Here is an 18,860-nt window from a genome sequence, read left to right as displayed (position 1 = left end):
CAACCTTGTTTCGGGAACTCGACAGATTCAAATTCTTCCCCGATTGGGTCAAATGCCAGCCCTTCGACCGCCGCCTTTTATCTCGTTTTCGACCCGATCTACAGTACTCTGTTGCTCTATCAGCGACGGCCTCGTACGCCGGTGCGTCGGGGGCCAGCTTTATCTCTCGTTTCGGCTTCTTGCTCGTCGATCATGTCTGCTTCCAACTTGCTTCTACCACATTCGAATCTGCCTCGGCAAAGCTTTAACTGACCGAACTTTACCTCTTTCGAGCAGGGATCGACAATTCTCTGACGCTAGAACGTCGCAGCCTCCCTCGAAACGAGAAAGTCGACTTTTCGATGTCGAGGAGACTCTACTTACAGCTCGTTCTCGTGAGCGAGCTCGCGTGAGGAAAAGCTTGTTTTGACGGATCCACCACAACGGGTACCCAAGTCACGTTTCCGACAGAGACGTATCGAGAACTCGAGGAGATCATCGTTTTCCTCTTTTTTCCCTCTTTTTCTTTCTCTCCTGTCGACAAGTCCTTTTCCGAGCTCCCCTCCCTTCAATCTCTCTCTTCCTCTTCACGCTTCTTCACTTTTCGTGCGCCGTTGTCGTCTTTCCCCCCCCCTCTTTCTCTTTCGTTCAACATGTCTCCTCCCCCTTCTCGTCGTCCTTCGCTCGATCCTTTCGCACACTCTTGCGACCCGTCGAGGCGCGGCTCTGAATACTCGATCGCCGCTTCGTCTCGTCGTTCGTCCTACTATGGTCGCCGGCGATCCCTTTACGAACCTTCGTCCTCTGGAAGGTCGATGTCTGGAGGTCCTGAGCTGGCTGAGGGTGAGTCTCCTCGCACTTCTCTCATGGCTTCTCTCTCTGCTCTCTTTGCTGACACCTTCTATGACTAGATCTCGTTCTCGTCGCTCAAGCGCACCGCAAACAGTACCTTTTCGCTGAACACATTTAGTAAGCTACCTGAGCAGCGTGTTTACTCCAGTCTTACGTTGCTGACCAGACCCTTCGCTCTCTATCTCCTTCGTAGTCGACTCTGTGAGGCCGCGGGCTGGTTCCCTGATCGAGAATGGGGCAACATCGTCGCTGTGCGAACTCAAGTCGGTACCGCTGGAACTTCTTCTTACGCCTCTTACCCTCCGGCCTACGAAATCGAAGGCTCCGACGCTTTCCTCAGCGGACTCGCCTATATCAACGCTGAGGCTGCTGTCATCCTTTCGAGTCACGTTGTTCGCTCTATCCTCAGTCAACTGTTAGTCTCTCTCTCGCTTTCTCGTTCGCCTCGACAAAGCTCATTCCTACCCTTCGCCTATTCAGGAAACCCGATCAAGTCCTTGTTCATCTTACCGAGAACTGTGCTATTCAAGTCGTCGACTCAGTAGAAGACCTTTCCTCCGTCAAGCGTCATCGTGAGTCTTTCCTCTCCTTCGTGGTTTCTTGACCTTACTGACAGCATGTTGCGCGATAGAATATGCCGCCTTCATTCGATCAAACTTGGCCCTGGTACTCTGGACTGATGAAGTTTCGAAACTTGTCTCCCAAGCTCAAAACGTTCGTCCGCTTTCCTGGGGCTTCTTCGCTCTCGGTGATTCACTTTTCACTGACAATGTTCGCCTCTTCCCGTATGCAGATCTCGGACTTGATGTTGGAATACATCTGGAAACAACAGGACGACGACGACGAGTTACTCAACGAAAAGGACGAGAGAATTGTCAACCCAGTTTCCGAGCTCGACGTTGAAGAACAAACAGCTACTTCTCGTCGACCAATCGGATGGCTATCACCTCTACACGTCGGTCTCGCCCTCGGAATCAACATCTTGATGAACATGGCTACCCTCCGAGTTTTGATTCGAGAATATATCACCGACGGCTACTGGCCTCGACTCCTCATCGCTCTCGCCATCCCATTCCAATTCGCCGTCTCTCAGTTCTTCTGTGTCATCGTTGTCGCCGTCTTTCTCCAATTACTCGGCCCGGTCAAACAAATGCACGAAAACAATCGCTACTTTTCCGGCAAACGACCACCGAGAATGAAGGGTCCCCTCCCCGATATCACCGTACTTATGCCAGTCTACAAAGAAGGTTTGGAATCTGTCCTTCAGCCGACGATTCGCTCGCTTCAATCTGCGATTAAAACCGTGAGTTTCCTCTTATTGTTCGAGTTTCAACGCGACCTCGTTTCTGACTGTTTCTCGCCCCCTATGCTCTGACAGTACGAACTTCAAGGAGGAGCCGTCAACATTCTCGTCTGTGACGACGGTATGCAACTCCTCAACAAGCAAGACTTCCACACTCGTCGAGCTTTCTACGAGGCGAACGCCATTGGGTACGTCGCACGACCTGGACACGGCAAGTACTACCACCGAGCTGGACGTTTCAAGAAGTCTTCGAACCTCAACGTCGCCCTCGAACTCTCGATCCGTATCGAAAACCTTATGAAGGAACGGAGACCGGTTCGACCGCTCGACAACCCTTGGAGTTACGACGAAGATCAAGTTCTCTACGAGGAGTGCCTCAAGGATGCTCTCGCCGAGACGAAGAAGGAATTCCCCCTCGAAGAAGGTCAAGAGAAACCTCATTCCGTCGAAGTTTGGGCCGCGGGAAACGTTCGAATCGGAGAGATCATCCTCATCATCGACAGTGACACGTGAGCAGCTCATTCTACTTGACTCATCGCCTCGTACTTCGCTGATTACCCTCGCCTCTACAGCGTTGTCCCCGAAGACTGTTTCCTCGACGCCGCTTCCGAAATGCACGAATCTCCTCAATGCGCAATCATCCAACACGCTTCCGATGTCATGTTCGTCGGTTCGGGATACTTCGAAGAGTTCATCGCTTTCTTCACTCGATTGGTCAACACTTCGATTACTTGGGTCGTTTCTAACGGGGATGTCGGTTAGTCGCTTCCCGTTTCTCCTCTGAACTGGTCTTCTCCGAGGCTGACCCTGAGTCGTTTCTAGGTTGTTTCGTCGGTCATAACGCTTTCATTCGCTGGTCGGCACTTCAAGAGATCGCTGAACAACAAGAAGATGGAAGATGGCAGATCTGGTCCGAGTCTCACGTATCTGAAGATTTCGATTGCGCTTTGCGAATGCTCGTCGCTGGTTACGACGTTCGATGGGCTTCGTACTCGAACGGAGGATTCCAAGAGGGTGTCTCTTTGACTTGTGGTGAGTTGCGAATCCTTTCCATCGACGGCTCGCCGAAGCTGACTCCGTCCTTCTTCAGACGACGAGATCAATCGATGGCAAAAGTACGCTTTCGGAGTTTCCGAGTTGCTCTTCCATCCTCTCAAATACTGGTTCGCGAAAGGTCCTTTCACTCCCATGGCTAAATGTGAGCCCTTCTCCGACTCTCTTCGATGAGTTCGCTCAAACTGACCCGCTCCTCTGGCCTAGTCTTCTTCCTCCACTCGAATCTTCCTCTTCACTACAAGTTCTCTTCGTGGGCTTACCTCGTCTCGTACTACGCCATCTCCGTCGCCGTTCCCCTTTCCGTTCTTTCCTACATTGTCGTAAGTTTTCACTCCTCGCTGCTCGGATTCCCTCCTGAACGAATCGCTGACTCTGCTCTCTTCTGCAGTACGGTCTCTTCGCACCTAGTATCGATAACGCTTACATGCCATCTTGGCAAGTCAACGTCGCTCTCTTCGTCGTGTTCGGTTGCGCGTCCGGATTCGCTTTCGCCACTCTTCGATACCGAGCAGGAGAAGCGGGATGCCTGCAAGCGTACGGTGAACAACTGAAATGGGCTGTGAGTTCTCCTCATCTCACCTCTTCGACCGAAACGACCGGACTGACGCTCACGTCTTTCTCATCTAGTTACCTAACACTCTCTTCTTCCTCGGAATCTCTTTCCACGTCGGTCTCGCTTTGATCTCGCATTTGATCGGTTACAACATGGTAAGTCGAGCAAATATCGACCACGAATTAGCGAGCAACTTTCCCTAACTGACGCTCTTTCCTTCTCTCCTTGTAGGAATGGTCTTCGACGGTCAAGGAAGCTGTCGATAGTACCGTCTTGACGGAATTACCGAACATCTGGAGAAAATACCGAGTCACGTTTGGTTTGTGCGGTCTCCTCACCGCTATGATCTTAGCCTTCCGCTTCCTACCCGTCATCGAGTGGTACATCATTGTGAGTATTCTCTCACCTCCGCCGCTCAGATGCAAAGAGCTCCAACTGACCACCTTTCTTCGCACCTCTTCAGGATTGGGTCTCTATCGTTCCTCTTTCGATTGTCATCGCTGGACACGTTCTCTTCCCCTTCCTCCTCAATCCGACGATCATGACGTTCCAGTTCTGAGCTCGTTATCTTCCCGGCAGGGGGTGCTGGATCGCTCACATGTCTTCTCTCGCTTCTTTTCGTTTTTTCTCCTCTCTCATGGGCATGTTCTTAGGGTTTTCGGGTAAATTGTTCATAGGGACTTATATAGATAACGGAATGTACAAAGTAGCACTTACTTCGAGCTGTCGAAAGTACCCCGCTGCGAGCGAGAACGGTTTTGCTGTTTGGCGAAACTCGAGAGGGTGATCCTTGACCGACTTCAACCGCTTCTCTAAGCTCTAACGCCAATCAGGCCCGAAACCGATCTTCTCGTCGCTTTCGATCCCGTTCGTAAGGCGATGCGCTACTTCTTTCCCCCTCGAAAGCCTTGCCCTCTGTCTGCGCTCGAGGAGTGACTCGTCTCAGTTCGCTTCAAGGTTCCTTGGGACCTGAATCTCGTGTGTCCCGAGCCCGTGAGCTCGTGTGGATTGTGAGCCATCTCGGTACATCCAGAAGCGTCGGTACATCAGGCAACAGATCGACGAAAAAGCGGAAAACTGTCCAAGCGTCAGAACAAACTCAGTCTTCGTTCCGACTCGGGTTCTTTCTCTCCCAAACTTCCTTTCCTGCGGAACCACGTTCCGAACATTCTACGACTCTAAGAACGATCAAAGAACTCGAGGTGAGTGAGTTGCCCGATCAGGGAAGATTCGATCGTTTCGTTCAGCCCTTTGCTCTCTTCCGAATTTGTGCTTCTTTCGACACTCTCGAACGAATTGCGGAACTTTACGACTCGAGTAGGAAATATTGATCCATGTTCTTTATCCGATCTGGTTCGGGTTCCTTCCAAGCGATAACGCAGCCATCTCCCCCCTCGTCTTTTCGACCCGTGCTCTCGCTCCACGTTCTCGTTCGGATCCGGCAAGAATGGCTAGCCTCAGATGTGCTCTCTCTCGGCATCTAGGATACTCTTCAAACTCTGTCAGTCTTGCTTTTTGCTCACCTTCTTCCTTCAAATCCACATCTCAATCTTCATCTCTCCTTCGACAGGAACACAGAGCAGCTGCGGGCACAGCTTAGACGACTCTTAACTAGACGATCAAACAACATGCGCTCCTCCTCGTCGACATCAGCGCTTGCGGCACTCTCACTCGCTTCAGTCCTCCCTTTCCTTCCTTCAGCTCGAGCGGCCTACTCTCTCCAGACTCAATACGCAGGCGAAACATTCTTTGATAGATGGAGCTTCTGGGGAAACAGGGACAACTTGACAAATGGTGCGGTTTGGTTTTCGTTTTCTCTCTCAAAGTTTCGCAAATTTGACGCTCGTCTTGCCGTTCTCCCAGGTGCTACTTACTACGTGACGGAGGAGGAGTCAAAAGATCTCGCTTATACGAACAGCGCCGGCAATGTCATCATCAAGGTCGATAACACCTCGTGGGTCTCACTTCTGCGAAAATTGATTTTGCTTTTCTTGAGGCTCACATTCTTTCGACAACAGGGATGTCTCGTACGGACGACTCCGAGACTCTGTGCGAATTACTACACAGGACACATTTGGGATGGGATCCCTTTTTGTTCTCGACGCTCTCCATACTCCTTATGGCGTGAGTTTTTCACCTCCCTCATATCTCCTCTAGCTCAGAGACTCATGTCTCGACCTCCTTCTCGAATAGTGTTCTCTATGGCCTGCGTTCTGGACCCACGGGGTTTCTTGGCCTTCGGGAGGAGAAATCGATATTTTCGAAGGAGTCAACTTGCAAGACGTGAACCAAGTCGCTCTTCACACCGTCTTGGGCTGCGAGGCGGAACAGACGTTGGAAGTCACTCCCAACGGAGTTCTTCGATCGACAAATTGTGACTACACCGTCAACGCGAATCAAGGTTGCACATTCACCGATACGAGGAATGTGAGTTACGGAGCAGATTTCGCCGCGAATGGAGGCGGAGTATTCGTTGCCGAGTTGGCCAGTGATTCTATCTCCGCTTGGTTCTTCCCCGTACGTCTGAACTCTCTGTCTCTTCGCTCGTTTTACATTGCGCTCACGGTTCTCGTTTCTCTGTCGTCTAGCGAGCTCAAATCCCTGCCGACCTTCGCGACCCCTCTGCCTCTCCCGATCCCTCTTCATGGGGCGCTCCTACGGCTTACTACCCTCAATCGAGCTGCAACGTCAACTCATTCTTCGGCCAGCAACAACTCATCATCAACATCGCTCTTTGCGGAGATTGTAAGTAGCTCTGTCCTCCTTTCGCGTCCCTCTCTCACACTGACGCATCCTCATTCTCGCTGATAGGGGCTGGTCAACCTGGAGTGTTCAACCCAACCTGCCCGGGAGTTTGTACCGACATGGTTCAAGACCCTCGGAATTACGACAATGCCTACTTCGAAATCGCTTCAGTTCGAGTCTACAACGGAGGACTCGACACACGGAGTAGAGCGGCAGCTTCTTCTATCATTGGTTCGATCGGAGGCGGCGAGGGAGGTGCGCGATCTTCGGGAGTGAGAATAGTTGAGACAACTGGATTCGGTTTCGTAGCTCTCGCTCTTTCACTCGTATACTTGTACTCGGTATAGAAGTGGCATCGGATCTAATATTGTTATCGATAAGAAAGTAATAGAACATCAGCAGGGCAGGTCCTCTATTCCACAGTTTGACGAGACCAGAGTCCGAGAGAGAGCACAAGTGTGGGTAAAATAGTAGCATTGGAGAAAGGCAAGAGGTAGAAGGATATCGTAGAGAAAGGAATAAGACGGAACGGAGACTTGAACATTGAAGAGTGCTCGTTCAGCGGCGAAGGACTCGAGGGGACTTTTGCTCTCCTCGACGGAGCACCGTAAACGCCCGCCTGAAGAGGCTTGGTCTGAGGCTTGATGGTTGTCGGGGTTCTTCGGGATGTTCGTGAATCTTCGCGAGCGCTTCGAGCCAAGTTGCTGGTTGATGCTTCGTTTCCTCTAGCGCTCTCTCCTATGAAGAAACCGACTTGAATCAGCGAGACGGCGCTTCCGACGGTACTTTACTGCCGCTTACCCTCTTTGTAGCCAATTCTCTTTTGAGGTCCCCGACCTTTCTTTGTAGAAACTGGACATCGCTGCGTGATTTGATTTCTCGCGCCAATGATTGGCCTTCCAGAAGCCCGAAATCGTGACGAGCTTGGTTCATCCAGTCCGCGGCTTTGTTTGGGCTGATGGCGTAGATCCTGCAAGATTCCCCGATGTTCTTGACGAGTTGGATCAAAGCGTTTCGCCAGCGGTCTTCCTCCGAAAGACGGTTGGCCTGACGACGTCGGTTCGGTTGAGGAGGCTGGCTAGCTCGAGTATGCGCTGTTCCCGCACCCGTGTGATATCCTCCTTGCAGGCGATGGTTGTTGAGCTCGGCCGGTCGAGTGGCTTGGACGACGCGCTCGAGAAGTGCCGCTGGCTGATCCTTGTCTCTGATTCTGATGTAAGTAGCATCCGGTTGATTGATCTACCCACCGGAGAGGGGGTCAGGGTCAAGGTTTACAGGAGTGAGTGAAAGAATGCGCACAAGTTGTTTCTTGACTCTTTCGTAGACGTCCTTGAATAGGAACTCCGCAAATTCCACCGCGAACTCCCCCTTGATCTCCTTTGCGAGTCTGCCATCTTTCCAAAGTCCGAAAACATTTTTCACTTCTGTCACCCAATCATCGAGGGTCTTACGTTTCGGGCCGCCTCGAAGCCCTGACCCGTGGATCTCCCCAGCGATCTCGTTGATGCAGTTGGTAAGTCGCTGCTTGTAGTGTGAGCGTTTCGTATCTATGTTTGCTGAGTTCATCGAGGTCGTAGTTCAGGACAGAAGGCAAGAATGCAGAGAGCCGTACTCGGTGAGACGTGGCCTTTGCGCTCCGCGGTGAGTTTCCGGAGTTTGAAAACCGCCTCGTGGAGCAAACGCCCGAGCACGAAATTCGCCAAAGCTTGAAGAACGTGCGAGAGGGACGAGCGCCCGCGAACCTGAAAGTTCAGAAAATGGAGCGAAGGGAAGATGGTGATAGTTTGGTGATAGAGGTGACTCGGTTCTACCGTGAGAAAGAAACCACTAGGATGGGCGAACAGAAACGAGGAGCAGGAAACGAAGAAACGAAAGACGAGTTCTACCGGAGAGATTAACAGCTTCGAATCGTTCTTCGTGACCGCAGGATACAGTGCGTTGTTGTTGTTCGGTGTTGAGACTCGAAGCGGGATGAGCTGAACGCGACTGGTGTCCCCGGATCGAACCATCGAGTCATGTTTTGCGATTGGGTTCGTTGCGATTCCTGAACGTATCCATCTGATGGAGAGTACAGATTCAGCGCGAGCGCCAATAACGTCAATGAGACAAGAGATTACGCACCGGTCCTTCCCCGACAACTTGTCGAAGATCCCACCGCTTGTTTCACGATCAAAACGAAAATCGACTCGAGCGGAGTTGTTTGACAAGATTATCTTAGTTGCGACCTCCGATCGGGCGTCATTAAGTCGACACACGACAGTGGTTTCATACAGCCAGAGCAAGCCGGAGAACAGACTAACGTGACCATGACTGACATTCACTTGCGAAATCAAAAAATGGTGAAGGTATGCAGTCACCCGAGCGCACGAGCGAATACATGCGACATCTTCGCAATCGAACTGGACCGAAAAGTACTCAGAGCTGAGCGTGCGACTCTCGCGGTAGGTAGAACCGCTCGTCGTCAGATCCGGAGCAGATCGGAAACGTCGACAGCGGGATTGGCAGTGAGCGAACTCAGGCGGCGAAGTTTCAGGAATATCGAAACTGTCGTCCTTCATCCACGGAAGCCGTTTGAGCGTTACGATGAGAGAGATGGTGATGGTTAGAAAAGGAAGAATTTTGATTCGTTGGACAGCGCCAAAGCGATTTCGATTTGCAAGTTGCCAGATTCCCTAACTTCTCCACTTCAACGCCAATCCGACTCGCGACTCGCACCAGTACACTCAGAATGCTAGTTCAAAAACTTGTCCGTGCCTCGCGTGCCGTCCCTCAGGTGAGCCTCTCTCGATGATGACCTTCATCTCTCGAAACCGCGGATCTCGGGTTCCGAACTGATCTCTCCCTTGTTGGTTAGAACGCTCGTGCGTTGGCTACTGCTGCCACTGAGACCCAGCCTGAGCAAATCAAGAAATTCCAGATCTACCGATGGGTGAGTTCTCGTTTCCACTCTGTTCCGAAATTCGCGCCGATCGGGTGGTGCCAATTGCCACAATCCTTACTCTCTCCTGCTGACGGTCGTTCGATATGTTGTGCGCAGAACCCCGACAAGCCTTCCGAGAAACCTCACTTGCAAACTTACTCCGTCGACATGAACAAGTGCGGACCGATGGTGTTGGACGCGATTCTCAAGATCAAGAACGAGGTCGACCCTACTCTTACGTTCCGTCGTTCGTGCCGTGAGGGAATCTGCGGTTCTTGCGCCATGAACATCGATGGTGAGTTTTGCGCTCTTTCGTTTTCCTAATTTTGTTTTCCGTTGCTGACCCCTCATTCTGTCTGTAGGTGTCAACACTCTCGCTTGCTTGAAGCGTGTAGAGAAGGATAACGGCAAGGATGTCAAGATCTACCCCCTTCCCCACAGTGAGTATACTCTGAACCGTTGAATGTGTCAGAAAGCTGACGATTTTCTCTCTTCTCGCTCCGCAGTGTATGTCATCAAGGATCTCGTTCCCGACATGACTCAGTGAGTTCACTCTCATCTGCATTCGCGTCGTCCGTGAGGCTGACGATTGTCTCCCTCCCTCAGATTCTACAAGCAATACAAGTCGATCAAACCTTACCTTCAAGCTGACCCTCCCGCCGATGGACGAGAGCACCTTCAATCGAAGGAGGATCGACTCAAGCTCGATGGAATGTACGAGGTGAGCGAATAAATGCTGGGTCATAGCGGGGAACGACTTGAGCTGTGAACTGATTTTTCGTTTTTTTCGGTCGACGTCGACAGTGCATTCTCTGCGCTTGTTGCTCGACTTCTTGCCCTTCTTACTGGTAATTCGTACTCTCGTAGGTGGCTCGACATGCTGCTGACTCCGTTTGCGCTCATCCTAGGTGGAACCAAGATCAATACCTTGGACCCGCGGTTCTCATGCAGGCCTACCGATGGGTTGCTGATTCCCGTGACAAGGCGACTGGAGAACGTCTCGAACAGCTCAATAACCCCTTCTCTCTCTACCGTTGCCACACCATGTAAGTTTCCTTCGATCCCGTTTTTTTCGAGTTTGAGGTAACTAACTCTGTTGCCTATGCTCCTATCGACGCAGCTTCAACTGGTCAGTCTCTCAGATGTCTCGTGTATGCTTCTCGGCGTTGGAACGATGAGCTGACACCGTTTTGATCCGTTTTCGTTCCTTTCCCCCCTTTTCTTTCCCTTTCTTCGCCATGTCTTCGCTCTACTTTGTTCTGGGTCGCTCTCCGTCGCCCGCAGCTCACGTACCTGCCCTAAAGGATTAAATCCTGCCAAAGCGATCGCTGATTTGAGTGAGTCCCGTCGTCTTGGTCGAAAAAAGGGAAGAACCAGACTGAATTTTTACTAATTTCTCCTTTTCGTGCCCACAGAACAAGCGATGACCAAGGAGGCCTAATCCACCTAGCCGCATGGATCGTCTATGCTGTACCCTCGATCCGTTTCTTCGTCCCATTCATCTGTAATACGCACCGACTCGAATTTTGTTTTTCCTCCAAGAAACTCTATCGCCTTCTCTCCCGCTCTTCGCGAGTAGGGGGGCGGGTCTTCGCCAAGTAGAGCTTGTCAGCAATGCATCCTCCCTCGGCGGCTCTCCATCTGCTCGATCTTCCCGTCAAGTTTTCGAAACGGTCTCGAGAGGGAGTAATGGGGCTCTTTGATTTTTTTCATCGAATCAATCGCACTATCAACAGCTCGTGAATGACTACACGAAAGCCTCAGCGCAACAGGAACGCCAGAGACGAGAGGAACGATAGGGGTTCCAAGGACAGCCTTTTCGCACGGAGCTTTCGCAACCTCGACTTTCCACTTTCCTCTCTCACTCCCAAAGCTCAACATACTCCGCTGACAGACTCTACGTTCGCTGTATACCGCGCACGTTCTGTCTCGTTACCCACTTTCGTCTCCCGTTCAAGGAGGTTGCATCAAAGGGCGTCGGAAGCTGGAATGACTCGCCAAGCTCAACAAACTCGTATTTCGCAGCTGCTCTCTCTCAGAAGCTGCGAGACGCACGAGATTCGTCCTCATAGGAGGTAGTAGCTCGCTCTCGCTCCTGTCGAATCGCGATGCGGCGAGCAAGCGCGAGAGCGAGAACATCGCACAGGAGTTGCGAAGGAGTTGGAAACGCTCTCTTCGACTTTGTGAGCGAATGCCGCAGAGCAACACTGCATCGTACAGACGGGATTCGACTCAGCGAGCGAGAGTCCCTTTGATAGATGTTGAACGTTTCACGCAGCTCGAGTCGGAACCTCGTCGAAGCTTTTTCTCTGAGAGCGACAGCGTCAGACAATTTCTCGCGTTCTTTCTCCTTCGCCCAACCTCGTCAAATCCTTGGTTTTCCCTTCTTTCCCTCCCTTCCGCTCGACAGCAAAACTCTCTACACAGCTCAGCGACCCTCTGCAACCCTCGGCAGCTCTTCCAACTCGAACAACTTTCACCGCCTCGTCTCTCGGATTTCCTTCTCTCCTCGAAGATGGTCGCACTCCTACCTACACGAGCCGCCTCGCTCAAACGTCCTGGTCCTCCCACTCGAATTCAGTCTACTCGAGCGCAAAACATCTCGCTTTCAGATGAGATTCCGACTGAACCTTCAGAAGATTGGGAGCCTCCCTCGGACGAACCTGAACTCACGCTGGACCAGATCAAGGAGAGTATCGGCAAGTGGGAAGACGAACTAAAGAGTAAAGGCAAAGAGGTCAGCGGTAGAACCATGTGAGTTGCTGCTCTCTCCCGAATTTCATCATAGACCAACTACGTCCTCCGATTTCGCTCGGATCTATATGAGCTTGCTAGACCGAGGTCCATGGACTGTGGAAGGATACTCTCATGCGGATAGCAAGGAGAAACTGAGTTGTATTCGTGATGCTGATTCAATGATTTTTCTATGCCGTTTTTCCGCAGTGTCGTCGTTCATTCTCTGCCTTGTGAGTCCTTCACGACTTCATAGACACTCCGGCTCGTTGCTGACCCATACTTCACGCGCAGACGTCTGCCGTTTATACCCTACGACGAAATCTCATTCCGTCGCTCTCGACAACCACGTTCTCCCTGATTTGAATGGGTCTGAATCCGTACTCCCTTCCGGCGCAACTACACCTCTCGATGGACCTGGAGGAAACGCTACAGCTCTTCCTTCGACACCCGGCAATGGACCGAATCAACTCAACTTAAAACATGTCATGCCTCCCTCGTCGTTCCCTCATCCCGCTAGTTCCCTTCGTCCTTCGTTTCATCCGGCTCTCCCTCCTTCTCGAGCACCTTCTCCCGACGTCAATGGCGGAAGCACCCTCGCTTCGGGTCAGATTACCCCGAAAGATCGTTGGGTTTTGTACCCTCGTCGAGGTCACGCCGCGCTCAATTCCGGAGTCAAATCCCTCTCGAGTCGTCCTCTTCTCGTAGTTGGACGTCCCGATGACCTCTTGCAAGATCCCGGAGTCCCTCTCACGACGAATCAACTCGGTCCAGAGGAGAAGAAGGATCTCGAACGAGGATTGAGTCAGATGGGAGCTCAAGGAAGGGACGGAGTTACATGTGCACCTGTTTGGGTCGAAGATGGTCTACACTCCGGTATGTTTGACCCGACGTCCTCATCTTTCGCGAAACCGAAGACTCAATTTTTGATTTTTGCAGACTTCTACGAAGGAATGTGCAAAACTTACCTCTGGCCCATATTCCACTACCTCTCGCTCCCCGATAGCATGAGCAAGAAGGCGGAGGAGAAGGCTTGGAACGCTTACTACGAAACCAACATGGTTTACGCAAAGAAAGTTGCCGCGGTTTACAAACCCGGAGATCTCGTGCGTCGTCTCTTGCTCACAAGCCTTCTGTGAAAAAAGCTGAAAGGCGGCTTCGCACAGGTCTGGATTCACGACTACCATCTTCTCCTCGTTCCTCGTATGCTTCGAGAACTCCTACCGAACGAGAAACCCAACATTTCCCTCTTCCTTCACTGTCCTTTCCCCTCGAGTGAATTCTTCCGATGCTTACCTCGTAAGTAATCGACTCTCTACCAAAGTACGACCTTGGCGATACTGACTCTCTTCGCTCTGAATAGGTCGCGAGGCGATTCTCGACGGAATGCTCGGTTGCAACCTCGTCTGCTTCCAAACCCACTCTTACGCTCGTCACTTCCTCTCTTCGTGCGTCCGAGTCATGGGATACGAAGCTCGTCTCGGCGGAGTCGACGCTCACGGGAACATCACTCGAATCGCTCACTGCCCGATCGGTATCGACGTCGACAAGGTCGAGAAGGATCGAAAGAACCCTGGTGTCGAACTCAAGATTAGTGCATTGAGGAGGCTGTACGCCGGAAAGAAGATTATCGTCGGACGTGACAAGCTCGATCCTACCAAGGGTGTTCTTCCTAAAGTGGGTTCGATCTCTGATCAGTCGATGTCTCTGAACTGACGGCGGTCGGTTTCATCTAGTTGCGTGCCTACGAGAGGTTCTTACACGACTATCCTGAATGGGCTCACAGAGTCGTCTTGATGCAAGTCACTTCTCCCTCTCCCGGTGATTCGCCCGCGCTCGCTACGAAAGTCTCAGAACTCGTCGATCAAATTAACGGAACTTATGGAACGATCGAACATCAACCTGTTCACCATTTCCATCAAACTGTCGACCGAGATGTAAGCCTGCTTTCGAACCTATTCATCGTTTCATCGCCGCTGACTCTTTTGTTTCTCTCTACAGGAGTACTTCGCTCTTCTCACGATCGCCGATATCGCTCTCGTCGCTTCCCGCCGAGACGGTATGAATACTACGAGGTGAGAGCAGACTCTGTTCACTTGCACGGCGTCTCGAGACTGAACTTGGTCGCTTTCTCCCGCAGCATGGAGTACATCATCTGTCAAGCTGAGGCAAAGGGATCGCTCCTCGTTTCCGAGTTTACCGGAGTCACGTCGCTACTCAGCAAGGCGATCAAGGTCAACCCGTGGGACCTCGGAGGAGTCGCGAAAACGATCAATGACTGCCTCACGGCGTCGATGGAAGAACGATCCGAACGTCACGCTGTAAGTCTGATTGTCTCGTCTCTGTCGCGCTAGCGGCTGACTCGTCTTCTCGCCGTATAGCTTCTCCACCAAGCCGTCATGACTCAAACTGCCGCAGTTTGGGCTCACACCAACATCTTGAAACTCCTCGAATCCCTCCAAGGTGAACAAGCTACTCAAAACACTCCTCCTCTCGATTCGAACGCCGTCGTCGAAAAGTACAAGGCTGCTTCGAAACGTCTTCTCCTCTTCGATTACGACGGTACTCTCACCCCGATCGTCAAAGATCCTTCGGCAGCTCTTCCTTCCCCCGCTCTCATCGAAAGCCTTCAAACTCTCTGCGCCGACCCCCAGAACGTCGTCTACATCATTTCGGGACGAGATGGAGATTTCCTCGAATCGCAACTCGGTCATATTCAAAACTTGGGAATGAGTGCCGAACACGGATGCTTCTTGAGAGCTCCTGGTGCGAAAGAGTGGATGAGCTTGACGGACGATCTCAACATGGATTGGAAGAAAGACGTTCTCAAGATCTTCCGATGTGAGTCCATTCCTTGCTTGCGAACGAGTAGAACGAAACGAAAACTGAACCTCCGTCCCCCGATTCGTCACAGACTACGAGGCTCGTACTCAAGGTGCTTTCGTCGAGAAGAAGGTCTCGAGTGTCACTTTCCACTACCGAAACGCTGACCCCGTGTTCGGAGTTTTCCAAGGTGAGCGGTCTAGTTGATCAGCGGATAAGTCGTTCATCACTGATCTAGCGAAGCGTTCGCAGCCAAGGAATGTCAAGCTATGCTCGAGAGTATGCAAGAGAGTCTACCGATCGATGTTCTCGTCGTACGTTTTTCAGCTTGCTCTCTCTCCTCGACGTCGAAACTGAACCTCTTGATTTTGCGAATTACAGGGCAAGAAGAACGTGGAAGTACGACCCGCTCACACCAACAAGGGAGAGATCGTCAAACGTCTCCTCTATCAATACCCCGAAGCCGAATTCTGCATGTGCGCGGGAGACGACAAGACTGATGAGGACATGGTGAGCCCAGTAACTCTTCTGAAGCTATGACTCGGAACTGATCGTCGTCTACTCTAGTTCCACTCGATGGCTCGAGTCTTCAGCAACTACACTCCCGGTGGACCTCGAATGATGATCAGCCCTCCCGAATCTTTCGCCATGTTCCCTTCCCTCGCTCGAACCGTCATCGAAGAGGAATCGAGCGCCCCCACGAAGCTCGACGAACCCGTTGAGAGCAAGTTGGACCCTAGCTCGTGTTTCATGATCGCGATCGAAGCGAAAGAAACTCAGGGAGCCAAGATGACCATGGCTAACGCTGTTCTAGAAAGGTGAGTTCTCACTTCCATCTTGTCTCTCAGAAGCAGACGACTGACGACGCTCTCTACCTCGTTAGTCCCGCCGCAATGATCTCGATCCTCGGACAACTCGCAGAAATCTCGAAACAGGCTTAACACAAAAGTTTTCCGCTCGCTGCGCTCCTTCCGTTTCGTTCAATTGCATTTCTCTACACTACATACCTCTTTCTACTTCCGCTATTGCTCCACACATAGATATCGTTACCGTTTCCGCCGTTGATTAGGTCACTTGCAGTAAATCAATCCTTTTCGTAGACTTCAGGTACTGAGCGAGAGCTTAGCGCACGGTCAGTTCAACGTCGCTGCGAGCAGGCTCTATAGACTGCTCAAGGTTCCGTAGAAAGCGACTCGCACAGAAAATAGGCGTGCGAAGCGACTTCTCGAGGAAGGACTCTGCTTCTCGATCCTCTACCGCCAATCGGTCCCTCGTTCCTCGACCTTCTCGGCTCGATCAGTGAAGGCTCTTGCATCCCTACCCGCCTCTGCAGCGGTCGGAATCGCGTGCGACAGAGGAGAAATCCGACTTCATCTATTTCGACTTCTACCTTCACTCGACTCTCTTCAAGATGGACAGACTACCGGTGGAGCTACCTAGAGCGATAGCAGGTACGTCCTCCACTGTATCCTACCCAAGTCTACCCCCTGAAACGTGCCTTGTCCGCCAGATTCGATCTCATCCAACTCTTGGATCTTCGACGCTCAGAAGGATCTTGCCGTGCTCTCGAGGGTCAACAAGACATTCTACACGATCTGTCGCCACCGTATCTACCTCAGCCCCGTCCTCGGGAATGCGAGAATGGTGAAGAAATGGATTCGAAACTACTCATCTCTCGTCAACCCTTGGTCAATCTGTGCGGGAACCCAACACCTCAAGGACGTCATTGTACCGGAAGCAGTCATATTCGAGGTCTACAAAACCCCAATCGAAGAGCTGGAAGACGAAGAATTCAATGGTTTTGATCGACGGCTCGGGCCCGTCGACCAGTTTCTTCCCCCTCTCAACAACTTCGCTTTCTCGACATTCTTCTTCCGTAACATCACGTCTATCACCGTGTCCTACCTCTTTCCGATCCCTGAAGACTTCATCGTCTCCCTATGCGGCCCTTCCGGCAGGAATCGAAACATCCTTCGAAAGTTTTCCATTGAGGAAGATGATGGCGGTTGGTTGACTGGTTTCCTTTTCGAAGCGCATAATCGAATGGTGTGGGAAACGTACGATTTGAATTATCTCGAATATTTGGATTTGATCGCTCAACTCCGTCACTGCGACCCTCTGTGCAAGTCGATCCACGAACGCAAAGAGGCGGCGGCGCAGGAGGAGGAGGAGGAGAAGGAGGACGGCAGATGCTACATATCGGATGCCGAATTCGACAAACTGGACGAAATCGCTTCGAAATACGGTTCGTCGAATTACCAAGTCTCACGTCTTCTATCCCCCTCGCCCTATTCTTCTCCCGATCACCTCCCTGTAATTCTAGAGACTCGCACTGTTCCTTGCCATCCATTCAGCGCCCTTCGAAGTCTTACCACCGTCGTCACAATGACTTACGAAGTCTACCTGCTCCTCCATTCTCGACTCTTCCCGGTACTGCGTGAGTTGAAGCTCGTTGGGTACTTCGGTAGCCCGGTCACGATTGCATATGATGTTAAACTGCTCCGTTGTTCGATCACCAAGTAAGTTGTTGTTCTGTTTTTCGACATTGTCTCTGGTCGAGACTGGCTAACAACAAGGTTCATCGACAGACGCGAAGGAAAAATTTCAGAACCAGAGGTTGACGATTCCGTATTCGCTGCTCACCCAAACTTGTTCAACTCATGGGATCCGCTCACGGAGGACGAAATGGAGAACGATCCGAAAATCGATTACTGTGGACCGAACCTCAATGAATTGGATCTTTCCGAGTGCAAGATTGTGGCTCGTGAGTGACTGAGGTAGAGTCAGAGAGAGGAAGAATCGATGGACGGGAGAAGAGAGTTGGAAACCGAAACAACAAGTCTAGAATTCGTAGCTATCTTTCGTTCGCTTTACCTCTGAAATCTGAAGTGATATCTGGACTTTCGCTCGGCTGTAGTGGGTAGAGAGAAGCGAGAAGCGGATGGTTGGCATCAAGAAAGAACGAGCTTTCACCGTCGGACCCAAGCTCAGACACGCAAGACGAGGAGCTCGCTCCAGCTTCTGCCAACTCTCGCCCATGAGCTCGACGTCCTGACTGGCTGAGTCAACGAAGAGAAGTCTTGTCTACGTCTACAGAACAAGGCAAAGCATAAATTGCAAAGCGACACTGCGGAACGGGCTTTACCTCCCTTTCCGCCTGGGCTTCACCCTTGGACCTCTTACACATCGTATAGAGCCCGTTGACGACGGCTGAGACGGCGGCGAGCCTCGTGTCCGAGCGCATGGGCAGTTCCTGCCCAAGGAGCAGGCTAGATTTTCGACAACAACCGTACGTCAGTTCGTGTGTCGTCGAGGAGGTACAAGGTTTACTCACGCCGCTTCTAGCTAGTACCGCTAAGAACTTGCCGAGTGCTGGGAGATCTTTTGGCGGTTCCTGAACGAAACAAACTCGATTGGTTGGTCGATAGTAGAATAACGAGCTGGGTAAGGTGAACTCACTGGCGATTCAGTCGAAGCTGGCGAATATTTCTCCGAGTTCCCTCTCAAGATGTCGACCAGTTCCTTCGCACTGCCGTGACCGTCTCGATGCAGAAAAGAGCAGAGCTGTTGAAGATCGTAGCAAAGTTGGTATCGAAACACCTCGTTGAAATTTGGCCAACGATCCTTGAGATTCCTCTTGAGATAGGCGACGGTCTGCGTCACTCGATAAGGAGCGGTTTCGAATGCTCGATCGTTGATGAGATTGAGAAAGTGCTCTGCAGTTTGTATGGTCGGACCGAGAGCTTGAGTTTGATTTTGACTTGACATTGGGGCGAGGTAGAGTGGAAAGGAAGAGAAAGAAGAACGAACCGACCTCGAGCAGGCAGAAGCCTGAGCGGAGATTTCGAGGGTCCGCGGCATCTCCGTAACAGCGCTTGAACCCTCTTCTCGCTTGT

The 18,860-nt window shown here is 51.6% G+C and overlaps 6 protein-coding genes across 6 annotated transcripts; 5 read left to right on the top strand and 1 right to left on the bottom strand.

The window, feature by feature from the left end:
• Positions 1 to 632: 632 nt before the first annotated feature.
• JCM6883_000029 (glycosyltransferase family 2 protein) lies at positions 633 to 4,302 on the top strand (the record flags this gene model as incomplete). Its single annotated transcript, XM_076634754.1, has 15 exons — positions 633 to 822; positions 891 to 948; positions 1,025 to 1,246; positions 1,312 to 1,403; positions 1,463 to 1,545; positions 1,625 to 2,134; positions 2,210 to 2,643; positions 2,707 to 2,891; positions 2,957 to 3,166; positions 3,225 to 3,332; positions 3,395 to 3,510; positions 3,579 to 3,749; positions 3,818 to 3,898; positions 3,975 to 4,133; positions 4,207 to 4,302. 15 exons carry the CDS (start codon positions 633 to 635, stop codon positions 4,300 to 4,302), a joined length of 2,715 nt encoding a protein of 904 aa, XP_076485257.1.
• A 1,069-nt stretch (positions 4,303 to 5,371) lies between these two features.
• On the top strand, positions 5,372 to 6,835 carry JCM6883_000028 (glycoside hydrolase family 16 protein; the record flags this gene model as incomplete). The annotated part of the gene is made up of 6 exons (XM_076634753.1): positions 5,372 to 5,537; positions 5,607 to 5,697; positions 5,762 to 5,867; positions 5,937 to 6,260; positions 6,332 to 6,488; positions 6,555 to 6,835. 6 exons carry the CDS (start codon positions 5,372 to 5,374, stop codon positions 6,833 to 6,835), a joined length of 1,125 nt encoding a protein of 374 aa, XP_076485256.1.
• A 2,381-nt stretch (positions 6,836 to 9,216) lies between these two features.
• SDH2 (succinate dehydrogenase iron-sulfur protein subunit SDH2) lies at positions 9,217 to 10,849 on the top strand (the record flags this gene model as incomplete). The annotated part of the gene is made up of 11 exons (XM_076634752.1): positions 9,217 to 9,261; positions 9,343 to 9,417; positions 9,526 to 9,703; positions 9,771 to 9,848; positions 9,915 to 9,951; positions 10,015 to 10,129; positions 10,213 to 10,256; positions 10,317 to 10,454; positions 10,529 to 10,537; positions 10,693 to 10,745; positions 10,824 to 10,849. 11 exons carry the CDS (start codon positions 9,217 to 9,219, stop codon positions 10,847 to 10,849), a joined length of 798 nt encoding a protein of 265 aa, XP_076485255.1.
• A 1,074-nt stretch (positions 10,850 to 11,923) lies between these two features.
• Positions 11,924 to 15,905, top strand: JCM6883_000026 (uncharacterized protein; the record flags this gene model as incomplete). The annotated part of the gene is made up of 15 exons (XM_076634751.1): positions 11,924 to 12,162; positions 12,352 to 12,374; positions 12,436 to 13,017; positions 13,081 to 13,247; positions 13,308 to 13,440; positions 13,505 to 13,818; positions 13,878 to 14,078; positions 14,143 to 14,216; positions 14,282 to 14,462; positions 14,523 to 14,982; positions 15,056 to 15,154; positions 15,217 to 15,278; positions 15,346 to 15,474; positions 15,532 to 15,782; positions 15,848 to 15,905. The coding sequence occupies 15 exons, from the start codon at positions 11,924 to 11,926 to the stop codon at positions 15,903 to 15,905; spliced, it is 2,973 nt and encodes a 990-aa protein (XP_076485254.1).
• A 470-nt stretch (positions 15,906 to 16,375) lies between these two features.
• On the top strand, positions 16,376 to 17,736 carry JCM6883_000025 (uncharacterized protein; the record flags this gene model as incomplete). The annotated part of the gene is made up of 3 exons (XM_076634750.1): positions 16,376 to 16,415; positions 16,475 to 17,483; positions 17,553 to 17,736. The coding sequence occupies 3 exons, from the start codon at positions 16,376 to 16,378 to the stop codon at positions 17,734 to 17,736; spliced, it is 1,233 nt and encodes a 410-aa protein (XP_076485253.1).
• Positions 17,737 to 18,143: 407 nt separating this feature from the next.
• JCM6883_000024 (uncharacterized protein) lies at positions 18,144 to 18,732 on the bottom strand (the record flags this gene model as incomplete). Its single annotated transcript, XM_076634749.1, has 3 exons — positions 18,144 to 18,233; positions 18,299 to 18,358; positions 18,424 to 18,732. The coding sequence occupies 3 exons, from the start codon at positions 18,730 to 18,732 to the stop codon at positions 18,144 to 18,146; spliced, it is 459 nt and encodes a 152-aa protein (XP_076485252.1).
• Between the last annotated feature and the right edge of the window lie 128 nt (positions 18,733 to 18,860).

Source organism: Sporobolomyces salmoneus, assembly GCF_050403485.1.
Source record: "Sporobolomyces salmoneus JCM6883 DNA, S_salmoneus_JCM6883_v1_ctg70, whole genome shotgun sequence".
Taxonomy (NCBI): domain Eukaryota; kingdom Fungi; phylum Basidiomycota; class Microbotryomycetes; order Sporidiobolales; family Sporidiobolaceae; genus Sporobolomyces; species Sporobolomyces salmoneus.
Note: the sequence above shows the minus strand (reverse complement) of the source record. Positions and strands in the feature narration are given on the sequence as shown.